The sequence below is a fragment of the Colletes gigas genome, unplaced genomic scaffold (assembly GCF_013123115.1).
Source record: "Colletes gigas isolate AHSC1104 unplaced genomic scaffold, ASM1312311v1 Colletes_gigas_Sc00010, whole genome shotgun sequence".
Lineage (NCBI taxonomy): Eukaryota > Metazoa > Arthropoda > Insecta > Hymenoptera > Colletidae > Colletes > Colletes gigas.
The window spans coordinates 8,177,346-8,204,200 of record NW_025106639.1 but is presented as its reverse complement, the minus strand read 5'-3'; the positions used below and the strand labels follow the sequence as shown (position 1 = coordinate 8,204,200).

The following is a 26,855-nucleotide window of genomic DNA, read 5'->3' as shown; positions in this document are numbered from 1 at the left end:
CCCAACCTTGAAGCGGGTGAGAAACTACTATTCGTTTCCACCAGAGACAAACATTCTCGAACCACAGTTAATGTCAGCTACGTGCCAACATCGAAATACTTCAGACACCGGTTCGACGGTTAGGGCCATACAGAGTCGTAAATTAGGAGGCGCCGTGCGACCTACATGAAACGTTCTGCTTTCTCCGACTGTTCCGTTCCTTCCTTTTCATCGACTCTTGCTTTATTTCCCATTTCCGTGACATTTTCCCGGTGCGCGTGCATCCATTCCACTCTCCATCCATCCATTCAAGCGTCTTCCACCGAATTAACAATCTAATCACCGACGGTCCTGAAAAGATTAATAGGTTTGGAAATTAAAAGAATCGGAAATCGTTCCCTCCACTCTCGTCCAGACTCGTGCGCGTGGATACGGCGAGTAAAAGGACTGTTCGAAATTCGAATGATCGACGGAGTTACATCATCGAAAAGGACAGCACGCCAGGTCAGTTGGAAACGTCTGATGTAACTCTTTTCCGTCATCGGTGATGTTGTGAAATGCAAGAAACGTAATAGTGACATAAACTTCAAGGAAACGAGCATTCGTGCTCTCGGATTTGAATTACTAATCATTTGTGTCTCTTGCCATTCAACGGAGACTCGAGCCTATTGCCATAACATAATCCTACAAGCGAGACTGTCTCTGGTTCGTTTCTATCAAATACAACACTGCAAATGACTTGACAAAAAGGGGGATTAAAGTTTGTTTTAGCGAGTATAGGTCGCCAACGGGTGTCGAAAGGCGCGAAATGAAATTTGTCCCAGGCGGGAGGTGGCGAACCGCGAGCCCCGCGGGGCCCGAGCGCGATTAGGGGTGGCATAGAACCGGCAGCGAACGCCTATAATACCCGTCGCAAAGTTGCCGGTATATATTTGAGCATCGTTGGCAAACGGAAGGGAGAGAGAGCAGAGCATCGAATGGTTAATTCATGAAACAGTATCCCTGCTCCCTCGGCCGTTTTCGAGCTTCGAAGCCCCCCGCGGTCGCCGTTTAGAAACGCTCGAATATCAATGAATCCACAGGTTTTTCGTGGGACCCGGACCTTCGACAATCCGGGCACCGCAACTGATCGCGGAGCCAAACAAAACTGCCAAGAGCCGACGCCCGGAAGCTAAAACAAGTATTTGTATTTTCGCGTGCAAACATCGAACGGCCGCAAAAAGTTCGCCGCCGCGCCCGTAAACGAATAACACACCGACGCGGCCTATTATACCGTTTGATTTAAATATTTCCGCGACGTTCGACGAAATAAAAACGCGTCCGTCGAAAGGCCAGCAGCATCGAGGACACGGAAAATTTATCCTTCATTGCGTGGGAGCTCCGGCGCGTTATTAAATCAGAGAAACATAACAGAGCTATCGAATCATCCCGAACAACCTACATTTTTTCAGGCCTCGCAAGACGCGTGGTTCTCGCGCTCGCCTCCGTCGCGGAATAGCGAGTTATATGCACGGTGATTCTAGAAACTGGGACAGGCTGTAGCTCATTTCCAAGCGTGGATGCAAAAAAATTGATATAGGAAAAAGTTGGACGGCGCAACGGGGGGACTATCTTTCGATGATATCTTCCCTTTTTCTTCTCGCGCTATACGCAACGTTCCTTTTAAACGGAACCATTTATTTCCAGCTTACGTAAATCGATCCTTCTTCCGTGTGCCCTCAACCTCCTCGTGTCTATTTTGTTTTTAAAATCGTGTGAATTATTAAAACGACCAAATGTTTCCTAATCTCCTTTCCGATACGAGCAGTGTTTACCTTCCACTTTTCAGAGTTATGTCGCTTTCGCGCGATAAGTGTCCAAAGCTATCTCGGTGCTTGAAATTAAATAATTTAGACACGGGGTCGGTTAAAGATCCGTCCCGGTGATTTACGAACGTATTTAACACGCTGTATGAATATGTATACGAGTCATATTTTCTGGCGATAAATTAACCAGATACGCGGACTTTTAGATACTTATTTATGAAGCACACAGGGGTTTGGAAACTTTTTTGCTTCTTCGTGTATCTTTGTAATGTTACACCATCTCCTAAATAATAATTAACTCATCGTCCGACTAATAAACTAATTAACATTATGGCGGTGGATCTCTCGAGCGCACGCCGCATGGAATTAAATCGTGATACTTTGCTTAATTAATTTAATACATTTAAAACACACGAATTCCGTCGAACAAAAAATTCTGTCGTCGGGAGCATGGTTCTACCTGTATCAATTGTTCGTATCTTCGCGGAGGATAGAGCTGTGCACAGCTTGTCCCAGTTTCTAGAATCACCCTGAATAAATTACACCGGGACGCGAAATTAATGGCGAAGCTCAGGGACAAAACGCCGACTGCAAATCGACGTTCAGCGTTTCTGGGTACCGGCGACGGATTCGCGTTTCGCGTTTCCCGTTTGCATCGTTTTCCGCGACACAGTTTCGCGTAAAACATTTCCCCGAAAGCGAGGACTCGCGAACGGTAACGATTAAATTAGCTCGGGCAGCTCGCACGAAAGAAAAATATTAAATTGTCCCGCGATATCCGTTTCCGCCGTTCGTAGCCGCTAAACAGCGTGTCGAGAATAATAACGGCTCCACGGCCTGGCAATAAAAATCTCCTCGTCCGCTCAACTTAATCGCGTAATGGACTATAAATGTTAACTAGCTCCAGGTGAGCACTCGGCAACCAGTTGTTTCCAAAAAGAGACTCCTCGCGTAGATCCTTCGTTCCGAACCGTTCGAATTATGGAGCATTTTTATTTTAAACGCGATATGAACGGTCCACGGCGGGTGTTACGTTCGAGCTGAAACGGATAACAGGATTTCCGACTTTGATCGGCGCCATCGAGCGTTTCCACTCGACAGGGGATTACCACGGAAGAAGAAAGAATACAGCGTAGAAAGTTTACTTACGGGGCTTCGTGGCTTCCGGCGGCGGCACCTCGGTCAACTGCAAAGAAAAATGAAATTCGTCGATATTAATAACGCCGCGAGAAGACTGCCAACGCCGCATTATCAAATTATCACCACCAAAAGCGAACAAAATTCGAAGAAGCACTTTCTCATATTCTTACTAACATCTCTAAAACTATGGGAGATTTAAAATAATTAAATACAAGATGTTCTCGACAGCAGATTTGGGTCATTAACTTTGGAAAATTTTACTATTCGAAATTGCAATAGATCAAAACGGTTCCGACTGTGAAAATTTATTACGGGAGAAGTGCTTCTTATGACCAGCGTTTAAAGCGTCGGAGGGTTGTCTTTTTACGCGACGGGGAGGGTTTGTAAGTTTTCCCTAAACGTACGACGCGTCTGAAAGTCAGGTAAACGGGCGAATGGTCGTAAAAAGAAGACCTAATCCTTAGCGGAATTTCCCTCGTCGCCGATTCACGACATCGGCGAGGCTGTTTACAACTACGCAATAAAATGATTTCTAAACTTGCGGAGTTTTTTCAATGGCTATTTCTGGAACGCGCTGGTAACGTCATATATATATTTTTTACAACTAGCCATCAGGCCACGCTATTGGACGATTCATTTCGTCATCCAAAAAACACGAAACTATCGGAAAGAAAAACGCACGAACACCGTTCGAAACGCGAACCAATCATTATCGAGCCGAGAGTCCGACATAAGTTCGCGTGTTGGAAAGCCGTTTCGAATCGACCGATGAAAAAGCATATATAATTTTACGTAACGTTTTACGAATTTCAAATCTATTTTAAAACATCGTAGAAGAAATTGAAAGGGCTTCCTCGCATCCATGAATAATTGACCGCGCTCGCGGACGAGTTTTTTTCTCCGTACGTTTTACGATCGGATCACGGAGGCATGCCGACACATACGATTGATAAAAAACGATTTAAACTTTACGACGTAACAACTTGAAGCGCCATAACCCGAACCCTGGCGCATGATATCTATATCTCCACAGGTGGGTAATACTTTAGGCGATTCCGCGTATCGAAGACGAGATTTCCGGCAGAATCGTCCCCTGGAATTTGATCCTTTTATCTCGGGACGGTTTTCGGCGGTCGAGCTTTTTCTCTCGCGCGACTTTCGCGAGCAGGAAACTCTTGACGCGACGCCAAGTGGCACGGAAAGCTTCTTCTTGCTCGAGCGTTCCCCGGCGAGTGTTTAGCGCTCGATCGCGACGCGAAACCGAAATCACGCGTTTACGGACTGTTCGGGGGTTTTCTATAATGGATGCGCGCACGAACGAAAGCCGCTTTATCCGGAACAAGAGCGTCCGTCTCGGCGAAGTCGAGCTTCTTGACGCGGTGCCAAGTGGCACGAAACACTCCGCCGGATCGATACGATTCGAAACGTTTCCACGATCGATCCCCCCGGCGTTTTCTCCTCCGGTTCGATGATACACCAACGAGGACCACGAAATTTCAAAAGGTCAAACCCCGAAACATATTTCCTGTAGGGTCGTGAATAAACAACGAGTTCTCACCTTCGCCAGCACGGGATTGAACGTGAACTTTGACTCCAGCTCCTTCCTCGGCGTCTGGGCGATGGCCGTCAGAGGCGTGGGCGGCATGGTCATTTCCTGAAACAGGGACGATCGATCCACGATTAAAATTTACATAGTTACGATCGCCCGATTCGTCTAGCACGGCACGTGCAAGTGCTAAATATCGTTGCGTACACTGTGCTTCCAAATATTTTAATTTAAATTGGAGCTTGTGTGTCTTTGGATTTAGCAAGTGTGTAGCATTCGAATGGTACTAAACGACTATCGAGAAGTGGGAAACGAGCCAAGGGAGACAGCTTTTCCCAATGGAAATTTCGTGATCTCCCACTTCCTTGGACGAGCGTTATTCCGTTCCTCCGCAAGACCGCATTAAATGATTTCGAGTACGTAGCGAATGGACGAAGGATGGTTTCCCACCGAAATGGACGGCGGGTTTTTCGCCAAGGCATATCGAGGGTTGTGCAAGCACGGTATGACTCTGTGAGTACTTTTGCGTAAGACCGAGCGCATCTGGGGCACGATTACGTCAATGGCCAGGGAGAGAGGGTCGCAAATTCCGCGTATCATCACCCACACCGAGACCAGGTACTCGGAAGCGTGCCTATTAATGTTGGCCCACGTGCCCGTGCGCGCGCGCCTACCGCCAGAGAGACACGCTAGAAGTCGCAAACATGCGAACAATGCAGTCTGGTGCATCGACACGGGCGCATCGAACGAAACGCATTTCCACCAGCGAATCGTCGAGACCGATTCGTTGACCCGTCGAGACATCCGTCGACGCGAACAAAGACCCAAGAGACAAAAGGCTCTCTCGTCGCGAGTGCTTATACTCTTCCTGCGATCGCCGACAGAGAGCTAGCTCGTTTACCAGCGGGCTCGCGACCAATTATACGCCCGGGAAAATTCCAATGGGGGTTTTTCGAGCCCACCGAGTCCCCGTGTCGCCGCAACGGAACACCAAACATTCCGCTTCTTCGTTGCTCCCTTGGGAACCGAGCCTAAGCTTCCCGATCGGACCACCCTTCCCAAACGTTTGTTCTTTTTTATTTCAGACGACTACGACGAATGGAAGCTCACCGACAAGGTTGACCGGCCGATACGTGTATTTTTAAAATCGCAAGAAAATTAATAATTCATATCGACCAGACTCCCCGAGTGGAATAACTGTCCTGTTTCCTTAACGAAAGATTAAGGAAATCAGGTCAATGTTATGCCAATTCGCAAGGTAATCACTCGCATGAATTATTGGAAGGAGTTCTATTATATGTTCCACGTTGCACGTGATTTATGCACGACAGCGCACCGCGACATTTCAGCCGAATAGCCAGACAGTTCCTGGACAAACGATTCACTAACAAATGGATGGATCCTGGCGAAATCTATTACTTTGGCCAGTTCCCCGGATCCTCGAGGATACTTGGAAATATTTGTTTGTTTAACGCCCGCTGACAGCGTTGAAATATCTCTAAGATTCATCCAACTTTGAAATAAAATACATCTAAGCTTCCAGAGAGTAAATGGATCGTATATAATTTCTGTTCCAATAAGAAGACAATACCTAGGAGTAATTATTCCGGGACAGAAGGGGTTAAAATGAACCCACTGGGGGGAATAACGCTCGAGATAACGCACGTGCGTCGGGAAACGTGAACCAGAAACGTGGATGGAATGTCTCCTCGGCCTCGATCCGTCCAGTGTGGGAAAGGAAAGCGTACTATTGCTCGGTGAGCTTGAAAACTTGGGAAAACTGACTCGTAGTATCCTCCAACGCGTTACGAACAAACATTTACAAACCAAGAAAATGACAGACACTTTCGGTCCCCGTGATCGCAAGAAAATTCACACGACCGTTCGGATCGATAATATTGTCTCGTTATCGTGGATTCCATCTTGAATTACCGGCGATTAACAAAAACCGAGGGTGCATAAATCCGCATCGCACGGCGAGAAAACACCGTATGCTAGGAACATAATATATTGTCCGCGAAAAAGAATAATGCAACCGTGCCGGATCGTTCTACGATCATGCATAATGTAACGCGGAGCGTCGTGAATATAACGGTGAACGGCAATGGCAGCGTTATCCCCGGAACGGAAACGTACGGCGGAACATTGTTACGAGTTAACGTTTCGATATTTTTCCGCTTCGCGTTTTTCCAACGGACGAAAGACGCGAGCGCGTCGCTTGCCGCCATTCACAGTCAGCAAATTTATACGAATTAACATCGTCTCTAGAAACTTTTTGCCAAAGTACTTTGGCGATCTAATTTTCTCGCTGGAAAATGCCCGCCAACGATACGATTCTACGTTTCAAATCTGAATTTTCTTTACGCCGTAACCCGATACCGGGCGTCGATTAAAAACAACATTCCGCCGTAAATGTCCGGTATCTCGTCCCGTGCGGTTCCCACACATTGTTTACACGCACGAAATTGCATCGTTGCGGGTACACACGTTGCAACCGGATTTATTACTATTTGATCGAAAACCATAGAAAAATACACAGTGTCTGTCAATCGTGTAAAAAATGTAGCTTGCGAGCAAATAGCGTGTAACAAAATATTTATCGTCCCACCGCCGATGTTGGTTGGGAAAATCTCTTCGTTGGGATCGAACGATACAGTTATCCGGGTGGCGGTCGAGTCGCGGATTCGCGCGCGATCCAGAGGAAAAACGAAGCGAACCGGGCCCCGGTGCTGTCGTTAATCGCGACTTATTATTCCCGCTCGCTCGTGTGCAGCATGCGAGACACGCGTGCCTCGCATGCGAAACCGTCCATTTGCATCCCGCGGTTGGCGACAGGGCCGAAACGAAAAAGGACTCGCAGCGTTTGCCAAGAGGAGAGAAAATTCTCCAGGGCGTGAGTCAGCCTCGCGGCCTCCGCGAGACGTACCATTTCGTGCGAACCAGTTACGCTTCGCGTCGACCGGGACGCTTTATTCCCGCGGAACACGAAATGCGACCGCGAGTTATGGAAATTGCACGACCCGCCTCTAATGGACCCGTGAGATAACGATCGATGGCGATCGACGAACGTTGACCTTCCAACAGATCATTTCCAGCCCGACGTGGACTTTCAAACTAACCAAAGAACTCGAAGACAGGAGAAGAACCCGGCTCACACCAGCGTTATTTTATACATTTAATTATTTACGGGATAAACCCTTTGATATAGGCACAACTTATTGCTCGAGACAGCAGCCATTGATCTATGATGTATGGGTTCTGCCAATGGTCAACCGACGAACGTTACTTCCCTCTAACTCGTCAGTTATTTTGTGTGGAGTGAATATATTTCTGTAGAAACTGGACTTGGTGAGAGATTCTCTGGTCGAGCAACTACGGTCAATATTTCACGCGTACCGTTAGAAATACGCGTTCTATCATACCACAAAAGATCGTTAGTATCAAGGTGGTACGGTCCAAGAGTCTACGACCCTAAACTCTGCTCGTGTAACAAGCATAAAGCATGCTCAAGCAATGTGGAACACATATATCCGTAAACGTAAGCAACGCATCGTTGATAAAATTTCGCGAGCCTGGCGGCGACGATAACGTGTACCTCGTCCTCGCGACGGCCGCTGAATTATTTATTCCTAGCAACCGGCGAAGCAAAAGAGTTCGATGATCCGTAGCGTGACTAGAAACACCGTCTACGGGGCAAGAAAATCGCGCGTATCTTAACCTCGCGTGATTTACGAAAGCTGTCCCCAAACTGCAACGCGATACAAAAGTACCTCGACCAATCAAAGGAACTCTTTACACTATCCACCAAAAATGATTGTAATTGACCCTCCTCCCAATTGAAAATGATTTTTTTAGAACTATATACCTCGTCTGTGATATTATGGTTGGAGAAAGATCAAATTTTGAACGTCATCCGAAGGAATTGTTGGTCTTGTTATACATAGAAAGTTCTTTAAATCTAGTAGATTGCACGACAGAAATTGTACGAACGAACAATATGGCGGAACGCAAGGGTTAAACGACCCCGAATATATTCTTGGTCGCGAGGATCTTTCAGCAAAGGGACAAGATCCGTTTCCTGCGACGGCGGTGGTTCGAGTGCACTCCATTCGTCGCGCTTGGATGAAATTCGGTGAACGACGAAAAGGCTTTGCCGGTCGACGGTCTGGCGAACCGCGCTCCTCGTGTAGCGTAAAGGTAGCTTCCGGTAATTATGCAGGGTACGCGAGAAGGAGCGAAAACCCGTTACCGGATAGCCGATGCCCGGTGCAGTGGCTCTTCGAGGAAACTCGCGGCGTTGCATTTGCGGTTCGAACTTTCCCACTCTTCCTACGGCGACGAGCCGCTTTATCGTGTGCACGCCTAATGGGGGATTCGACCGAAAGACCATCGTTTCCGGCAACCGGGCATCGATGAAATCGTCGCAACGATTCGCAAATTAGCTCTCCGCTTCGCGTCCAGCTTGCAATCCCAGAAACTTCGCTAAATAATTCCATTAATGTTTTTCAAATCTTCTATACATTCGTGCACGTACAATACACGTCATTGTTAATTATTTGCTCGTTGGAACGTGCGTTTAACAATGACCCGAGGAACGTATCTCGCGAGGATCGAGAGATCGACGTCCTTGGAGCGTGTTCGCGCGTAGGCAGCGAGAGAAGAGTTTCCATCCCGTCGAGGTACGCGAAAATTTTCGAACGCGGGAGCACCGGGGAGGAGGGGTAGTTCGGCAGCGAGTTAACTTAATCAACGTCGTCGAGTTGACCTTATTAACTCGGCCTAATTGTCTCCCCCGGCGTGCACGGTTAACCGATCGAGTTTCGCGGCGGGTTTAGAAAAAGCAGGCCGCGGACGGGAAATCACGCGAGCCGGGATGAGTTCGACGACGGTTCCCGGCGATCGAAGAGCGACCGAGGACGCGCGCGACGCCCCCGCGCAACGAGAGAGTGGATTGCCCCGGCGACGATTTATAGGGGCTACACGGGAATCGAATTTAAGCGTGGAAAAAAAACCGGCTCGAGCGGGGAATCCTGCGGCAACAACGACGAGATGGTCCGGGAGGAGTTTGCGCCGGCTAAATATCCCCGGCGGGCTGAGCGGACGGTCGCCCGGAATGGAAGCTGAAAATCTCTCGATTAATCGACGAGCTGCCAGAGGCGAAGGGAAACGCGCACCGGGGGCCGGGGTGGGGTGGGGAAGCACGGGGGGTCCGAAACGGAGGTGGAAGAAGAGACGAACGGGACGAAAAAGAACGCGATATCCAGGAGGCGAGTCGGAGCGCGAGCGGTGGTCGTCGACGAGCGCAATTAGCAGCCGCATTTACGATGCCTACTGGCGCAACTCTCGTATTTTCCCACGGGCAGAGCCGTGAGAATAATTCATGGGCCTCGACGGTGCTTCTATACCAAACGGTCGGAGCACGCTGGAACGAGGATGCGGCGGGGACCGGGGGCAGAGAGTCCGACGAAGCTAGAACCGTACACCGGCTACGGCCGCCGCGCCGGGGTATCGTCATAAATTCGCGCTGAAAGTGGAAAAGCCCGGAGAACGATAACGTCGGTTACTCTCGACGGAAACTGCGCGAACGGATGGTCCATTTTGCGGTGATTCCGCAAACAAGGACGTCAAACTTTCCGCGTCTTCCGCGAAACGGGCCTCCCCCGATCGATCGACGGGTCGGATCGATCACGGCGACTAACAGGAAACGCGCGCGATCGTTAACGTGCAAATTACGAGCGAGGTCTACAAGGTCTCTTTCTAGACTGGATACTACAGTAATGATTCTTAAAATGAACGTGAATCGTAAGTGGAACGTTTCTATCCTCCAAAAAGAAAGACATCGACGATGTCACTGTGGTACAAGTATCTGCTACAGTCCAAGTTCGCCACATCTTGTTCTCATTTGTGTTCATCTTAAGAATCATTGCTCCGATCGCTTAAGGGCTGATTCCACCAGAAAACGAAAACGAGATTTTTTATGTTCGACTACAAGAAAAAACGAACGGAACGAATAGCCAATCTAAAGATAGCTTGAGATTTAGAAAGGGCTTCGTCAATTGGTGGGTGCAGAATTTTGTCTCGCGGATGCGTACAAAGCCGTAACCATAGGTCGAGGCCAGCTTCAAAATGTCGCTGTGACGCGAGGCGGCGCATATTCATTCTTCTGATAGGTCAACAGTACGTTGCGTCTGCCTGCTAACACGATTGCGTCTAAACAACTGCATGCATTTCCATGAAATTTCAATTTTAACTTTTGTATTCCCGTCCCGAGGTCTGATTTCGAGAAAAAAACCCCGATTCACGGACGACGGCTATCGGTTTTAATACGCATCCTCGATTCGTGAACGTTCGATGGTACGTTCCAAAGAATTCAGTTTTGCATAGAGTTAACACGTTTACTCTCTTCCTACGAATAATAAATAATAAATACGAGCTCGAAGCAACGGAACGTGCGTGGAATCGTTGACTCGGAACGGAGGAAATAAATTGGACCGATAGGTTTCCCGAATCGAGATACAATCCACGATCGAAACGACCCGATCGCGGTTCGAGTCGCCGACAGATTCCTTCACCGTAAATTTGACGCGGTATAATGCACACCGCCTACGGTTCCTGTTGACGGAATATTAATCGCTGGCCCATCGACTGGTACCGGCTACAATAAAGACATTAATCGCAGCCACTGTACCTTGATACTCGATCGGGCGTGTGTCGCAATATCGGAGCTCCGTAATGATATCAATTCACTGATAATCGCTGTTAAGCCGTGTCCATTAATTAACGCTCGTGCCCGGCAACCCCTGGCAGCTTTTACCGATCCCCGTAACCATTATATCTCGAATCTCGTTATACGGTCGGACAACGAGTTAAAACGGTGGGCGTTTTCGAGAGCTACCGGACATTTCGTTCCCGTTGTCCGCGGGAGTCGGGAAGATCGGGTTCCTAGACTCCCACGACGCCCGTGCCATTCCCGCGCCATCATTATTCTCTATTCACCAACAGAACTGGGTCAGCCAACAGTTTATCAACCGGATTGCAAACCTATCTGCTTCTGCTGTCCACGCTCGGATCGCCGAAGACGCGACAAATTGTTTCGAGACTCACCCCTATCCCGTCGATGAAAAATCGTTCTCGCGAAAATTGAATTTTCCTCTGGACTCGAATCTCGTGACTGGATTGTACGCTAATTTGTATCTAAACGCGATCGACTCGGGACGAAAGAGATGCAGCAGTGGCTTGCTTCGAATACAGCGAATTTCGTCTATCGTTCGTGCTCCGAGGCGTCCTTCCGCGAAGGGATGAATATATTATAAGGTAATATAGGACCAGTAAACTATTCAATGCCGCGTCGGTTAACGAGGGAAAGCGACAACTTGGTCGAACCGCGGGGCCAAACTTTCGACCAGTTTGACGGCCGTGTTCGCGGATTCGCGTGGCTCGAAATAACTCGAATCGAACCTCCGGCGCTTCAAGGCCGCCTCTATAAATAATCGCGTCGTTCGGCGTCGTTTGAATCGACCGGACAGGACGTTTCTTTTCCCGTGGATACTTATTCCGTAAACACGAGACCCGTGATCCAGCCGGGAAAAAACGCGAGCTCCGGGCCAAATAAGTTTAACGGGGGGAAAAAAGTCGGTTCGATTAACCGACCAAGTGTTTCCTCTCCGCGCGGCGCGAAATTGCGTTATATCCGGTACGGCCATCGGCGTCGAAAACCAATGCGGACGAAAACACGGCGGGTCGATTCGGTTGAACGACAGCCGCGATACGACCGCGACAGAGATAGCGTCGTATCGCCGAGAAAATTGACTTATCGAGAGAACTCGACTTCCAACCACGGCTAAGCCCAAGGCAAATTTCGACGTTCGAGATCCTTGCGAGAACCGATAAGGACAGCGAGTACTCTGTGATCATCGAATTGAAACCACGTGCATGAGTTTTACTATTTTAGTTTCAATATTTAGCGTGGTCTAGAAACGCTCCGTGTGACCGTAGTTAGATAAGGAATCAAAGATTTTAATAGAGGGTGAATAAATGTGGTTTGCATAAGCTTGTTTAAAAAACAACCATGACCTTACCTTCAGAATGTTCTCCAAATCGGCTGAATTCTCGGTCGGACCTGGCCTCGAACTCGTCCCCTGAAACAGCGAGAAACGCGTGCAATTAAACTTCAACGCGCGCGAATAATTTAATCGTAAGAACGTTGATCTCGTTCTTGGCGACAAATCCGCGCCTCCCGGTGAAACTCTCGCGTCGTTCTTTCTCCGATTTATCACCGAGTTTTTGCGCATCATCATTAATCAACGCGCGGTCCCACCGCGCGAGGAGAAGAGACGACGAAAGGAGATATTACGAATTACGTCGGGTAGTCGTTTCTAAGAGGAAAACGCGGAGACAATGGAGAAAATGCGTGGACCTCGTCGCGGGGCCGGATAAAACGGATCGAGCGCGGGGGATACGACTTTTAGCTCGAGGACACCGGCGCCGGGGAAACCGAGGAAGCCGGATAATCGCGAGGCGGGAACGGAGCGTGAAAAATTGTGACGAGCGGAAAAGCCGGTTGACAAATTGAAGCGGAAGATGCGACGAGAAACCGCGAGCAACCTTCGCCATGGGAACCGAGTTTTCCCATTGCTTTTGAGCGCATCGGAACCATACAATCTCTCTCACGGAAGAGCAAACACAGGGTTAGGCATTTTTCGCCGGCTGTCCTCCTTTTCGAGGATAAGTAACGGCGAACGTATCGTTTTCATTAGGAAAATAAGACCGGTACCGGCACCCCATCCTCTATTTTTACCTCCGGGTTCGGTCCCGCGCGCAATTTCGAGCTAATTTCGCGGATGAAAACGAACGGCAAACGACTCGTGAACGGACGATTGGAGCGATACGTGACGGGACCAGTCGGCGAAAAAGAGACGGGCCGGTCGTGGGAAGAACGAGGGGGGAAAAAAGGGAAGAGGACCGGCAGGGAATCAATTTTCTCGACTATGGGAGAGTCGAGAGGACGTCGGCGTTTCTCCAAGCCAACCCTAATTGTATAAGTACGTCGGGAGAGAGAGAGAGGCACTCTCTCGAACGCGCCTCGAGGAGAGAACAGAGACACGACGGGGAAGACACGATCGATAGTCAATCTCAATGAAATTTGCACCTCGAGGAGTCACGCGTAATAGGGCTCGACGAAACTCCAACCCCCTTCGGAGCCCACCCCCTCCCCCACGCGCCGTGTAGTCCTCCAGCGGGATTTCCATTGGAAAGCAATTCGTTTCCTGTCAACGAACCTGTCGCCGCGATGCTTTCATCGAATACCGACCCCGGAAGGGACTCCGTCGCGGCCTCGATGGAACGCGAGAGTCGGTAATAACCTCTTTATTGTCACTTCTCGCCGATTAAACCTTTGAGCCCGACACCGGTAACCCCCGCGGGGACGCAACAACTTTTCCCCGTTAGACGAACGCGTTATCGAATCACCAGCCTCGTTACAACGTCCCGCGCCTACCTCGATAAAACGAAACGCGTCCCATGCTTCGATATTTCCCGGTTCGACTTGGGGACTGTGTTCTTAAGTGGTCATCGTAATCGTTAAAGACGCGAGAAACTCGAGGAGGAGGAATCGATTAGTCGGTTTGGGAGTCCGTCGAGAGTTAATCGTTGCGAGAATCGAGAGCGCGTGCTCGCCAGCGAGTTGCGGTCGCGGAGCGGTCTACCTAACTAGAGTTGACGCTACACTGGGTGTCCCTGAAATAGATGGTCAAATTCTGGCAGCGTATTCCATTTGTACCCTTTCTGTACCGGGTTTAATCCGTCGAGACCGGTGCCCGTACAATGCAACGACCCACGAATCTCCGCTGACGGACGACAAACGGCTGAAAACGGTGCGCTAAGTCTATTGTCCCCAGCATCCTGTGAATCTCGGTTCTTGAATCTTTCGTAGACGCGACCGTATCGAATAATTAAATCGATCGGCAAGTTATTACCCACGACTCGACTGTGAATTCTCTTGCGCGCTAAAGAAATGATTCCGTGACAAATCGAGTGGCCGGGAGGAGAGGAGTTTTAGCGGGAGGCGTCCGCGACGAGGACAGGAATTTAATCGAGTAAACAGTAATTCTTGACGGTTCGCCGCAAGAACAATGGGGCCCCGATCTAATCTTAGCATTCCCGTACGGTACAGGGTTTGTCCCGTTTAACGGTGTACGCGGAATCGGTGGATAAAGGCCGATCCGGGAGCGTTAACAAAGCGATCGCGAAAAGGTGGACGGCGAAAGTTGGCAACGGGCCCGACCGAGCGGGAGACACACACCGGTCAGGTAGCAGAGAATACACGCACCGTCGGCGACATTTTACTCGTGTAAACAAGAACGACTGGAAGGATGAGCCGAGGGGGAGGAGGGTGGGTGATGAGGGGGTGGAGGCGGCGGTGGCCACGAAACAATGGAAATCGATACTCACGTTATCGAGAGGTAACCTGGACAGTCTGCTGCCGGCACAGTGAAGCCTGCTGCTGCCGCTGGAATTCCCAATATTCGAATTGCCAACGAGCGTACCGTTCCCGGGTGAATTCGGGGGCGGTCCTTTGGCGGGTAATAAACCGTGACTGCGATGATCGTTGTTGTTGCTCCCGTGCTTCACCGGCTGTCCGGGGTAGCCGCCCCTGCCCCCGTACGGTGGCTTCCCGTCGGCCGGTTTCACGAAACCGCCGCGCTGATGACTCGACGACGACGAGGACGACGTGGACGACGATGACGACGAGCCGGACCGAGGTCCACCGGGTTTCTTGAATTCTTGGGCGGACGGCGAGCTTCTGGAATTCGTGCCGACCGAGCTGGAACTCGTTCGAAGGGACGAGGGCGACGGGGACGGGGCAGGGCTAGGCGGCACACCCTCGATGCCGATCAGCCGTTTCGGCTCGTCCAGGAGATGCTTCACCAGAGAATAGTTGCCCAGTTTCGATTGGATCTGCTGCGTCGTGCTGTCCCGAGCGTCCGGGTTAACCTGCAAGCACGACAACGCCGGTTATGCCAACGACTTTCCCTTCAAATAACAATTCTTCTAAACAGACATTCAGGGATTCTTCGAAGGATTAACCCTTGGGTCGGGAACAACTGCTCCCACGAGAGAGGGTTATCCACCCCCAAAACTCAAAAGTACATGGCCCATTGACCGATATCAATCTCAATTTGCACACATGCTTTGATAAACACAATTCGTCCCGTTTTACTTATATTTCCCGTGCACAGCGACAATTAATGCGAGGCAACGAGGTAGTTGGTGGAGTTTACGGGGTTGTTGCGAGGCAGAAATTGATGTTCGACCGGTGTAAGACGGTCGGATCGTCGGTGGGTACGATTTAACAGATAGTCGGCACAAAGACGCGTGCACGGGTTTGTGATCCGGCGTCGGCTTTTGTCCTCAAGGACAATGAGATCAAATCGCGGTTTAATAAGGAGGCGGGAAGGTGGGGATCGGGGGGGGGTGTGAACTTAACGCGATTAACGAGCGCGCTGTGAATCAGGCGCGCTTGTTCCGCGCCGGGGCCCTTTTTCAGGCCGAGCATCGCGCGTCGAGTGCCACCCGGGCGCCTGTTCTTTAACGAGCGCCCGATGCACCTGGCTCGATCGCAATTTTCCAAGAAAATCATTAATTCGGGCCGACGCGCGCCAGGAGGCTGCGCTTTCTTCGAATCTCGGGGACGAGCTACGATCGATAGCGCCAAACGATCGACGTATTAGAATTAGAAACGACAGAGAAAAAGAGTTAATGTAAACGCATGCTCGATGCGATCTTATTTGTCTATCGTGCGCGTTTAATCGTCTTCGATGGTGAATCGACTCTGGTAGCTATTGCTGTTGGGTTTCGAGCGAGAAGCCTCCGTTCAGGATGAAAAAGGGATTATGAGCCTTTCAGCGTGCCGGGGAACATTATTTCTGTCGACTCGCGGTGTCAAAGGGGTCCCGAGAGCACCGGGAGGTCCGTGTGTTTGGATAATTACGCGTCAGAGAGAGAGCCGAGCCCCGACGATGACATAAACGCAACGCCGCAAGAAGCTGCGAGGAAAGAAGAGAGAAGAACGCTTAGGTGACCAGGTCAGGGACTTCCCTTCCACCCGGAGAATTCCACTTAATTGTTTCCCTCTCTTGCTCCGTCTTTCTACGCGTCCCCGTCCGGCTGGTTCGCCTATCAACGACCACCGCGAGCTTGCAACGCGAATCATCGTAAAACGCTGGACTCTGTACGAGAACCTCCACCGATTTTATCTCGGAATTTAATTTAATTTTAAGGTTCGTAGTATATACGGTAAACGTCCACGAGTTATCCCCCCAAGATATCCCAAAAACTCTGAGCAAATACACCCCTAATCTGAAGGGGCTCGGAGTTCACGTGCGGGCGCACGTGCATCCTCATTGGCGTAGTCTGGCCCTACACTCTCCTTCCAGCGCGTAGGCCCGTGTTTGGCTAACTAAACGTGTGTAGCTAAATACCCTGTGTCGGGACACGCGTGGAAATACAACGAACACGCCCACGCGCCGCCGGCTCCGTGTAAATTCCTCCCGTGAATGGATGAAAGCGATTCCGGCGTCCGACGCCGCTTTGATCCACGCTCGCGGAGGATCGTCTGGATATCCCCGGTCCGTTTTCGAGATCCACGCACGCCCACCGTGGCAAGAAAAAAAGGGGGCGTTTTTGTTCGTCGCTCCGAACTCTTTCGATCGTCGAATCCGTCGCTCGACGTCGAGTCGCGGGAAGCGTAAATTGAATGTAAATTGAAATCGCGAGATGGTATCGCGGGTCCGACGAGCGATCGTTCCGCGAATTCTAATCCAAAGACTCCCCCAGGGATCCCTTAACAGGACTTTCTTTGATAATTTGTCGCTCGTGCAATTTGCGTTATATTTACTTGAAAAAAATACCGTACATGCTCGAAACACCGCTGAATATATGTGCAAAATTTCAAAGCGAAAGGAGTCACGGTTCTCTGTTGAAAAAATAACAAAGAGGGCCTAAATATCGTCTGTTTTACTCTGGCGGGTAAATAGGAGCAAAGCGAGCGACGCGAGCGGATTCTCGGCAGTTGGCAAGCGTCGAGCTTGTACGTACGCGCGTAAAGCACAGCCAAAGATTGCTCAGCTGGTGACGCGTCGCGAGAAAATTTGGTTTCGTGCCTGCGCTCCGAAATTAGCAACCCCCGTCAGGCGTCGCGCTGGCTTTTCATCGAACCGACCGTGGATGAAAGCGTACGAGAATAATGGCGACTGCGCGTCCACGATAACGAACCGTCATTTCTCACCTATCGAGTTTCTTCGCGCTACCCTTCTGTCATTTTCCGCGGAATAATAATAATTCGACGCGTTTCGAATAACGCGACGAGGAGTCGAAAAGTCTCGCGGTATAGAAAACAGTTTGCACAGCGAGCTACGAGCTCGTACGAAAGATCCAATGCTCCTCCGAGTTATTTTCAGGCGTGAAAAAGTATACGGAAACCGGTGATTTTAATCAACATTGAAAGGGGGTTGAAAGAAGGTTCGCGTATCGCGCCAAAACGTCGGGGAAAGAAACCACGCCACCGCGCCGTCCAAGTACGGTTTCTTGTCACGGAATGTTTGGACCACCGCTCGTGAATCTAGTCCGAAGTTATCAATCTTCCCCTTGGTTCGCCGTGGCTGGAGTTCAACGCGACAGAAATGACCCCGGAGGCATCTATATTGCGTTCGCGACTGCCAGGCGGTATCGTTGCCCGGCATCTCTACAGGCCGATTTAAATCTGGCGTTTCGAGGATCGAGTTCACCGTCGTTGCACATCATTTATACGTTGAAACTGCACGTATACACGGGAATTTAAAAATGCTACGATATTTTCATTCCGTTGGAATTACACGTTCCAGGGAAGATGCATTAAAGATTGGAAAGACGACGGTGCTCGACGGTTGCAATTATTTCGCGCAAAGGGGCGACGGAACCGAGTCGGAATATCGTCCGCGTGTAACGCTGGAAAAGGAAAAGCAGAGACAAGGGGAAACGTTCCGGAGAAAAGCCAGCCGGCCGATGCACGAGAAGAGTTTCTTGCTCGGAAGGATTTTCGGCCGCAGTCGTTCTGTTCTTTCGAGCTTTCGAGAGCTTCCCTTTGATATTATGCGGAACGGGCGCACCACCGCAAGGGATGAAATATCGTTGGAGTTGCGATTCGCCGCCGGGAGGGGGATGAAGAGGGATTTAAACGACCCAGCTCGCGCTATCGTTATATCCTATGCCTGGCCGTGCACGCGCATACATGTAACCGTAATGGACAGCATGCGCCAGGAACCGAAGGACCAACAGAGAGAGAAACCCGGACCGCCCCCCGTAACGAGTAAAATGTCATTTTCCGCGGTTCTTGCTTCCGCGGAACTTCAGACCGCGACAGAAACGCCACTGAAGGATATTAACGACCGTGCGCGGTCGAATCCCGTCCCTACCGATCGATCTTGCCTTCGATTTTTCATCCACTTCCGCTGGACGGCTCGATACGATTCACCGGACCATAATATTTCTCTTTGTTTCGTGCCGCGACAAAGCGCGGAGACGTAGTTGCTTAATAAATTTTTCGCGTACCAAACGATGCATACGATTCGAGAATACGCAACAAGTTGTCACAGTAGTGGCTCGCTTCTTGCGACAATTTGCGCGAGAAGTGCTCGCGACGGAATCTCGGGCCTCGTTTCCGAGAAAATCAACGTTGGAAATTTATGGGGTTGGAAGCGGTCGCGAGTGGAAAAAGAGATTAATGGTCGAACGCGTCGGCCAAATTTTCGGATTCGATTATCTCGAAAACTAGCGAATACAGTTCGTCCATTTTCGATACCAAGACCCGTGAGATTCTTTCGAATATTCGTGATGACATTTAACGAGGAAGATCATTCGGTGACGAGGGCGTAGTTAAAATTTTTCGCGATGAAAATCGGAGCCGCGAAACGCCAAGTTTAACGAATTCCGATAAAGGGCATTTCGCTTGTCAGGCCTGCCACTGTAACCCGAGCATCCGAAATCCGGAAACATATTCACGGTCTAAATGAGACACGGGATGGGAGCCAGCTAATGGAATAGTAATGAATTGCTGGTGACAAAACATCACCAAATATTATTCAGTTTCCGTAGCACCAGACACAGGGAGGAGGAGCCCTGTTGGTAGCCTGGGTAACTCGATTAGAGCAGTCTGGCCTGGCAAACGAAGGATCCCTGTTCGAATCAGTGTCGGGCAAACCTACGCCCCCTTTGCCACTCCGCGTCTTCGACTATACTAAAATAAACAAAACGAGTCCGAAGAGTATATTAACCCTGCAAGGCCCTGGAGGACTTCTCGCCAGACATGCTATTCGCGTCGCTTAAAATATCCCCCTTTTTTTTGTATCGCGTATAATGCAGACGTAACTATACATCGAGACCACGTTAAAATGAAAAGAAAAAAAGATGATATTCAAAGTATCGAATATCGTCAGATGTTTGGATCGAATCATGGGTGTTACGAGTAACAAAAATTGCACGTAGAGGCGGGCTTGGAACACGACGGGGAAAAACCGCAACGATTTCGGGGCGAGGCAGGTGGAGGTCTCGTTGTAGGTTGCTCGTCCTTTCTTCCTGCCGTTGCTTTCAACCGGCAACAAAGATAGTCCGGTTCGCGTAGATGCAGTCGCCAGCCGTTCAGACCGACTACCGGGGCGCTCGTCTCTCGGAAATTCTCTTTCCACTCGGCTGGCTCCGTCTGACAGCTGTTCTCCGCGGCCTGAAAGCTCTCTCCGCTCCGTCGCGAAATAATAGAACGCCGCAGCGAGACACGCGTCGTCGTAAATTGCACGCGGCGGATCCTCCCGGTTCGACCGGATGCAATTCAAAGCAAAGATTACGTCGTCGTCGCCTCTGGTATCGCGCCCGATGCCCCTGACGAGGATCAATCCGCCTCCGCTGCGATCGAGGAAACCGTAACAGTTCGAGGGCCGTTTTCCATCGCGGAAGCTCCCCTTTTCTTTCGCGTTTCCGGCTCGACGCTTCTGGGTACCGATACGCGCCGTCGAGCCGTTTACCACCGCGGAGAACCATTATGGAGAAGCGTCGAGGGTAAATTAGCGGGAAATCTTAAACGAGGCGATCGACGTTAACGAGCCAATTACCGCGTAAGCGTTCGCGAGCCGACCATCGACCGAGATTATCAAACGGATCGTTACCGTTGCCTTCTACCATTATTTACATTTCCACGTAAATCGCGAGAGCTCAAGTTCGACGATAAGACTTTTTAAAAGAACGAAATGCAAGCACTGTTATGATAAATGGAAGATTTCGTGTTTCCACGGAGCATCGAATAAATCAGCTCTGTCGAACAAGGAACGTACGGTTCGAGTCTCGATCGTCTTAATCGCGATCGCACCTAGCATTATTTATAATCGTAACCACGACGTCTGAACGGTGGCGGACAAACCAGTTGGATTTTTCACGGGGATGAGCGCGTAAATCAGCGACGGCGATAGTCGGGAGGAATTCGCGATAGAACGGAGCGCGCTGTAATTAATCAGAGACCCGGAGTCAAGGTCCCGAAGAGGTTCGATTAACCGTTCGAAGCGTTAATTAGCGTTTTATTACTGGATCAAAGTCGCGCGTGCGCGGCAACCGGGAGAAAAAAGTAAACTCGAAGCCACCGACTCCCTTTTAACCCTTTAAAAGTCGGCTCTTTTTGTTCCGCGGTCGACGCCGCCGCGGCTCGGTTTTTGCGGGATTAGGCGCGGAAATTTATACGTCGTGGAGAAGGGGGAGAAGGTCCCCGTTGCACGATATACTCGGGCGTAGAAATTTACTGCCTCGACGAACCCTCTTTCCTTTCGACGGACCAAACGACGTATTATTCTGCCACGAGAAGAAGGCACGGCGTGTTTGCAACCCCTGTTGCAGGTCGCTGACTCTCCTACCGTCGCGGCTATTGGTCGCTATTCACGGAAAATTCGTGACTGTCGATAATAGAGTGAATATTTTCTTTTTCTCGTGGAGGAACAGCAGAAAAATTCGCTGGTATATTCCGCGGCGCGATCGTCTCGAAGCTTATGATGGCGTGTCCGGTTCGTACGCGATATTAAAACGATATACGCGTTCCGGGGGGTGCGTTCTGTTTGCTCTTCTCTTTGCGAGCCCCGAAAGAACGGGGAATCGAAAGGGCAGAATCGACCAACGACCGGGGGGCGAGAGAAAACGAGCAAAAGAATACGGGGAGGGGAAAAATGGAGAAAAGCAGGGGGTGGAAGAGGCAAAAGGTCGAAGGTTTTGCGCGCGCCGCGAAGGACGAAACGCTGTCGTCCGCGCGACAGTCCTCCGTCGCCGCCGCCGCCGCCCCCGCACGCCGCCTCCTTTCCATTTTAAAATGCTACGTGCCTGGCATCGCTTCCTGCGGTTCGCTCGTTCCACGACTTCCCTTTTCTTCTATGCATGTGAAATTCGCATTAAGCGACCGACGACTGCGTCCTATGCTCGTCGAGCCACGACTCCGACCAAGGTAAGCAACCTCTGTTCCGTGTATCTTTTCTCTCCTTTCGCCCCCTTTCTCCCTTCCGTTCCCCTCACTTTTTTCACCCCCCATTCGAGCTTGTCGAGTTAATTGCGCGTCTACCGCAAATATTTTTTTTTCTCCTCCCTCCGGAACCGCCGCGCCGCGAATTCAATTCGGGGCTGTGCACAATCGCCCCGCGTAATTCCGGCGCGAAACGAAACCGGAAGCGTCCTCCGACGGAAGGCTCGCGCGACGCCCGAGGTGCTTCCTGGTTTCGATGTGGAAAAATGTTGCCCGCGTACCCTCTGTCGGGCCAAACTGTACACCATCGATTCGATTTTTAAGGATTTTTTTAAGGAGAAACAGTTTTGAGGATTTTTATGCGACTATGTGATCGAGGATGGAATTACTGAAACGCGTAATGTTCGTCGTTCGAGGGTTAAACGATCGATAGGCAAACTGCTATAAATTCCATAGTGAAAACTCCAATGCCAATATCTGCATCGTTACCGAGGCATAAAAGCCGGAAAGGATGTGCTTTATGCGCGAGAAATAAAGATAAAAAGAAGTACGTTGTTTGCCAGCTCTGCGATTAACGCTTGCTCTTTAGAACCAATTTGAAAGAATATATCCGCGCTTAAAATATTCAGGATTTTACTGATACTGCACAAACCGAAAGTTAATAGCGTAGCTTTGGTTCCAGGAAAGTGACTAAAGCAGCTCGATCCGAATTTTCAGTTCATTGATGCAAACTCTATCGGGGTTCACGGAAACTTTCCATTCGTATAAATCCGCAATTCTCCACTACGAATCAGGAATATTTGCGCGGATAACGAGTAAATACGTGTCGATTTTCTCTCCGACATTTTCGAAACACGCGTACGAACGAAATTGATATTGATTTAATTTTACTCAATGACAAGGGAACGATAGCGGCGGCGTTTGAATATTTATAGAACTTTCATTCGGAAAATTTCGGATCAAAAGATATTTTAGACCCTTGGAGCCGCCTCGGGCAACAGCTTTGCCACCGTCAAAGCGTTAGCCGTGCTTTGGACCAGCGTTTCTCAAACTAGAAGCCTACAAAAAAAAAAAAAAAAAACATCTACGACACTGAGTAATTGGAAACACTCGTTAACTTTCCCAAAATTCGTTCGAAGCGAAACTTTCTAGCACCCTCGATTCTTCAAGTTCCGATTGATTTCCTGTGAACTGGTACTTGTTTAATTCCCGGAGAGCATCGTCCAGTTGAATTTAAGTTTCCAAAAGCTTCGAGGATAAGATTGAATTAAATTCGATTGATAATTTAAAGTTCCAGGATGGTTCTTTCAAAAAGTGATAATTCTAACGTTTGGAATGTTTTCTGCGGAATCGCTTGGAATGTCCTGCGAGTTTCGAGCGGATGTGTGCGTTAAAAAATTGCACCGCCGGAGGGTTAAGGATACGCGTCGCGCAACGTCGAACAATGGCGGCGCGACGGAGTCGTACGCAGAATTTATTTAGAATTTTTTCGCGGCTGGATCGAAGCTCGGAGGGAAATGGCCTACAGCGTTTCGCGGCAATCCCTGCACACCCTGCAATGTCCGCGTAGGTATTGCCTATGACGCGTCGAGAAACAATGAAATTCGACCGACGGAAAGCGGACGGGGGGGGCGGCCGGATGGAAAAGCGCGATCACAGAAGAAAAAGCGCGACGAACGCTTTGGGGCTATTTGCTGACGCCCGCCACACGCTGTTCCCGATAGCGGAACGTCTGGCCAACATCGCGCAGACGTTTCCATTTGTTTCCCTGAAATGAAATGTTGAACGCGTCCCGCTGAAAATACCCGCGCGGTCCGCGCGGAAACAAACGTTTGCGCTTCGAACGAGCCTCCCGTTCCTCGCGACATAATTCCAAACGCGACTCTTTTTTTTTTCTCATCGGTGTTCACCGTCCGACTCTCGACTTTAAAATATACGTACATATATCGCGATTCAATATTTGGAGATCGCCACCGGAAGAGACACGCTTCGAGAACGTCTCGATACGTGGGAGCTACTCAAACACTTCCACGAAGCTCAATGGCCGTCGTCAAACTGCATTACGATCCTCCGCGGGACTACCACCTGTTACTATGCGCACCTATGTTCGTGAAACTCCCACGCGTCCACGAGGCATCGAAAAACTCGACCATATTGAATTATTGGCTCTGCGAATTATCGTCGGACAGCTGAACGAACGTCGACGAAGGTGCACGATTTAGGAAGTTAAATTAGGATCAGATCGATGAAATATAAACGATAATGATACTTTTCCGCGCGTGTTCGGGTTCGGGTTCGGGTTCGCGTTGTCGCTGCAAGTGGGACGCGAGGATCGCGACAATGGCGTCGGCTGGTCCCGTTTTGATTAACTTCGAGTTCTCTCCGTCTTTGGTACTGTCTCCCGAGGGAAGCCTCGGAACAGACTAATTAAACGAACGAGGCGGGAAACGCGACGCGACGCTATTGTCGAGGATATCGGGTTTTTCGTGGCTGGTCGAAAGTACGATTCCGGCGAGGGAAAGAAAGTCGATGCAAACGAGGGAAAGATTATGGATCGGCTCGAGGTCGCGGAAGTTACGAAACCGCTTATGGTCGCTTATAAGACATACCTCCTCGAGATTAGTAATCACGGCGGTGGAGAAAGAAACGGGTCGCTCGTCATCGTGCTACCAGATACGTCCGCTACCAAAATGGCGTAAACTCTTGGCCATGGGCGGAGACCGTGACTTTTCGCCGCGCGCACGAGCCACGCTAACGAGCGTAAAACGATCGAACGCCGGGGCAATCGCAAATCATGCGAGTTTATCGACGACCGGGCGAATAAACGCGAACCGCGAATCCAATGAACCGTGGAGGAGCGCCCGATCGGCCAACTGGCTCGAAATCAACGAGACACGAAGCACCGTGGCCGATCTCAGAATTAATTAGCGATCGCGATCGGAATAACAAGCGCGTATCAGAATCCGCTCGATATACAGAGGGATCAAACGTGTGTTTGTCTTCGTTGACGAATCGAATCTATGTATTGCAGCACGGGTTCGCGTTCGACGAGATTAAAAATATCGAGGATCAAACGTTTTTACGACCGTTTTTGTTTTCAGCTGATAATATTTCGCTCGCTGCGCACAAAGTAGAAGACGATTATCGAAGTTAACTGTAGACTCCGTTATTGCGCAATTTACTGATAAAACCTCGCGAAGTCCGTGATATTGCGCGCCAGAAGCAAACACGCGAACGCAAAGGCGCGCGTACAATGTTCGAACCTTTCGAGGAGTCTGCTAATATCGAGATCCTAACGGTGCATCCATGTAGGTGTTTAGAGTCTGTATTTTTAAAGGTTTCCTGCAACCCGTTCGAGCCCATAACGATCGTCGGTGACTTCTTATCGCGCGGGCATCGAAAAACGAAGCGTGGTTCCCTGCGCTGTGGTTGCCGCGCAGAAATCACCGCCGACAGACTGAAGCCAAGTAGCGGAGTTACTAATCACGGTAATGTCGAGATGAAAAGTACCCTTCCCGCGTCTCCCGCCATCGGCGCGTCCGCGATTATTTTTCACCCCCTTTCCACGCCAGTCTCGTCAACGACACCAGCCTCCAGCCGCTCGTCGTGGTCCATGACCGGCGACGTTCTCCTATCCGCGACGTCCTTCGTCCTTTTATCCCCCCTGTCCCCCCTCCGCGTCTCCGTTAACTCGTTCCATCCACCCCCGCTACGAGCGTCACCAGCCCCCCCTCGCCGCTCTTCCCACGATCCCCTCTCCCACGCACGCTCTTTCTCTCCACCTCCCCCCCCCCCACCCCCCCACACCTCCGCCACTCGTACTTCCATCTTTTTCGTCCTTTTTCTCGGAGCTCGTCGCTCTTCTCCTACTTTCCGTCGCGGTCCCCCACCACCTCCGCCTCCTCCACCTCCTCCTCCGCGTCTCCAGCCGCCCTAACCCGGCGAGTTTATCTCTCTTCCTTAACCTTCCGCCACCCTTGGTCCTCCCGATATCCTTGCGTAACCCCCAGACGCCAGACATTTATAACTAAAGCCGAACAGGAGGCGAAGAACGAAATTACACCGGAACCGATCGCCCCCGCGCTCCCCTCTGTATTTATAGTACCTCGCCGTGCCGCTTTCGGTCTCGTGCCCGCCCGAAATAGAGTCATTCACATCTTTTGCAGTCGCTGCCACCCGCGGCCATCGCGTATTTTATAATTCGACCACCGATAACCCGTGTACCCGATACCCGCGGTTTTACTTTCCGAGTTCAGAATACCCGAGACATTGCCAAGAGACACGTATCGTGCCGACAAATTATCCACCCTCGTACGCGTGGAGATTGAACGTTAAATAAATACGTTTTAAACGTTTTAAAAGCGAGTACCGTGCACGTCGGGCAAGAATGAAGTTCATTTGAATAAACGCGACCCTGTCTCCCATTTTGTTAAATAAGCACACGCTCGTTTCAAGTGGTCCTTTGTGCCACATTTCGAACACACGATTCTTTTGCAGGCATTCCAAGCAATTTGCACGGTTTATTGTCCTCCGCGTCCGAAGGACAATACACCTTCAAACATAGCGTAATGCAGCAGCTCTAGCGCGACTCGATAGGACTCGCTGCACCGTGTGTTTACGTTTCTAGATTACTAGCAAAGATCAAAAGCGTGTCAAGACGCGTGCCCGTTTGTTTTGCCGCAACCCCTCGCTGGAACTTCACTTCTTTCGGCGTTTTGATTAATTAGGTTCTCGATGCACACCGGAATTTAAATTCTCCGTAACCGTTCCAAGCCCCGATTGCTAATAAAGAACCGAGCACACACGTTGTAGCTAATTTTCCGTCACGTCGACGTTATAATCGATCGGAGTTGAACGTCTGGAA

At 50.1% G+C, this 26,855-nt stretch overlaps 1 protein-coding gene across 7 annotated transcripts in view; it reads right to left on the bottom strand.

Moving 5' to 3' along the window:
- LOC122398052 (AF4/FMR2 family member lilli) overlaps positions 1–26,855 on the bottom strand; it is a 145,688-nt gene that overhangs the window by 39,998 nt on the left and 78,835 nt on the right. For all 7 annotated transcript variants that reach the window (XM_043397665.1, XM_043397672.1, XM_043397666.1 and 4 more), the window contains 4 exons: positions 14,920–15,462; positions 12,549–12,608; positions 4,483–4,578; positions 2,934–2,970 (listed from right to left, as the gene is read on the bottom strand). In XM_043397665.1, coding sequence (XP_043253600.1) covers positions 2,934–2,970; positions 4,483–4,578; positions 12,549–12,608; positions 14,920–15,462 — 736 coding nt within the window. The remainder of the gene's footprint in view (positions 1–2,933; positions 2,971–4,482; positions 4,579–12,548; positions 12,609–14,919; positions 15,463–26,855) is intronic.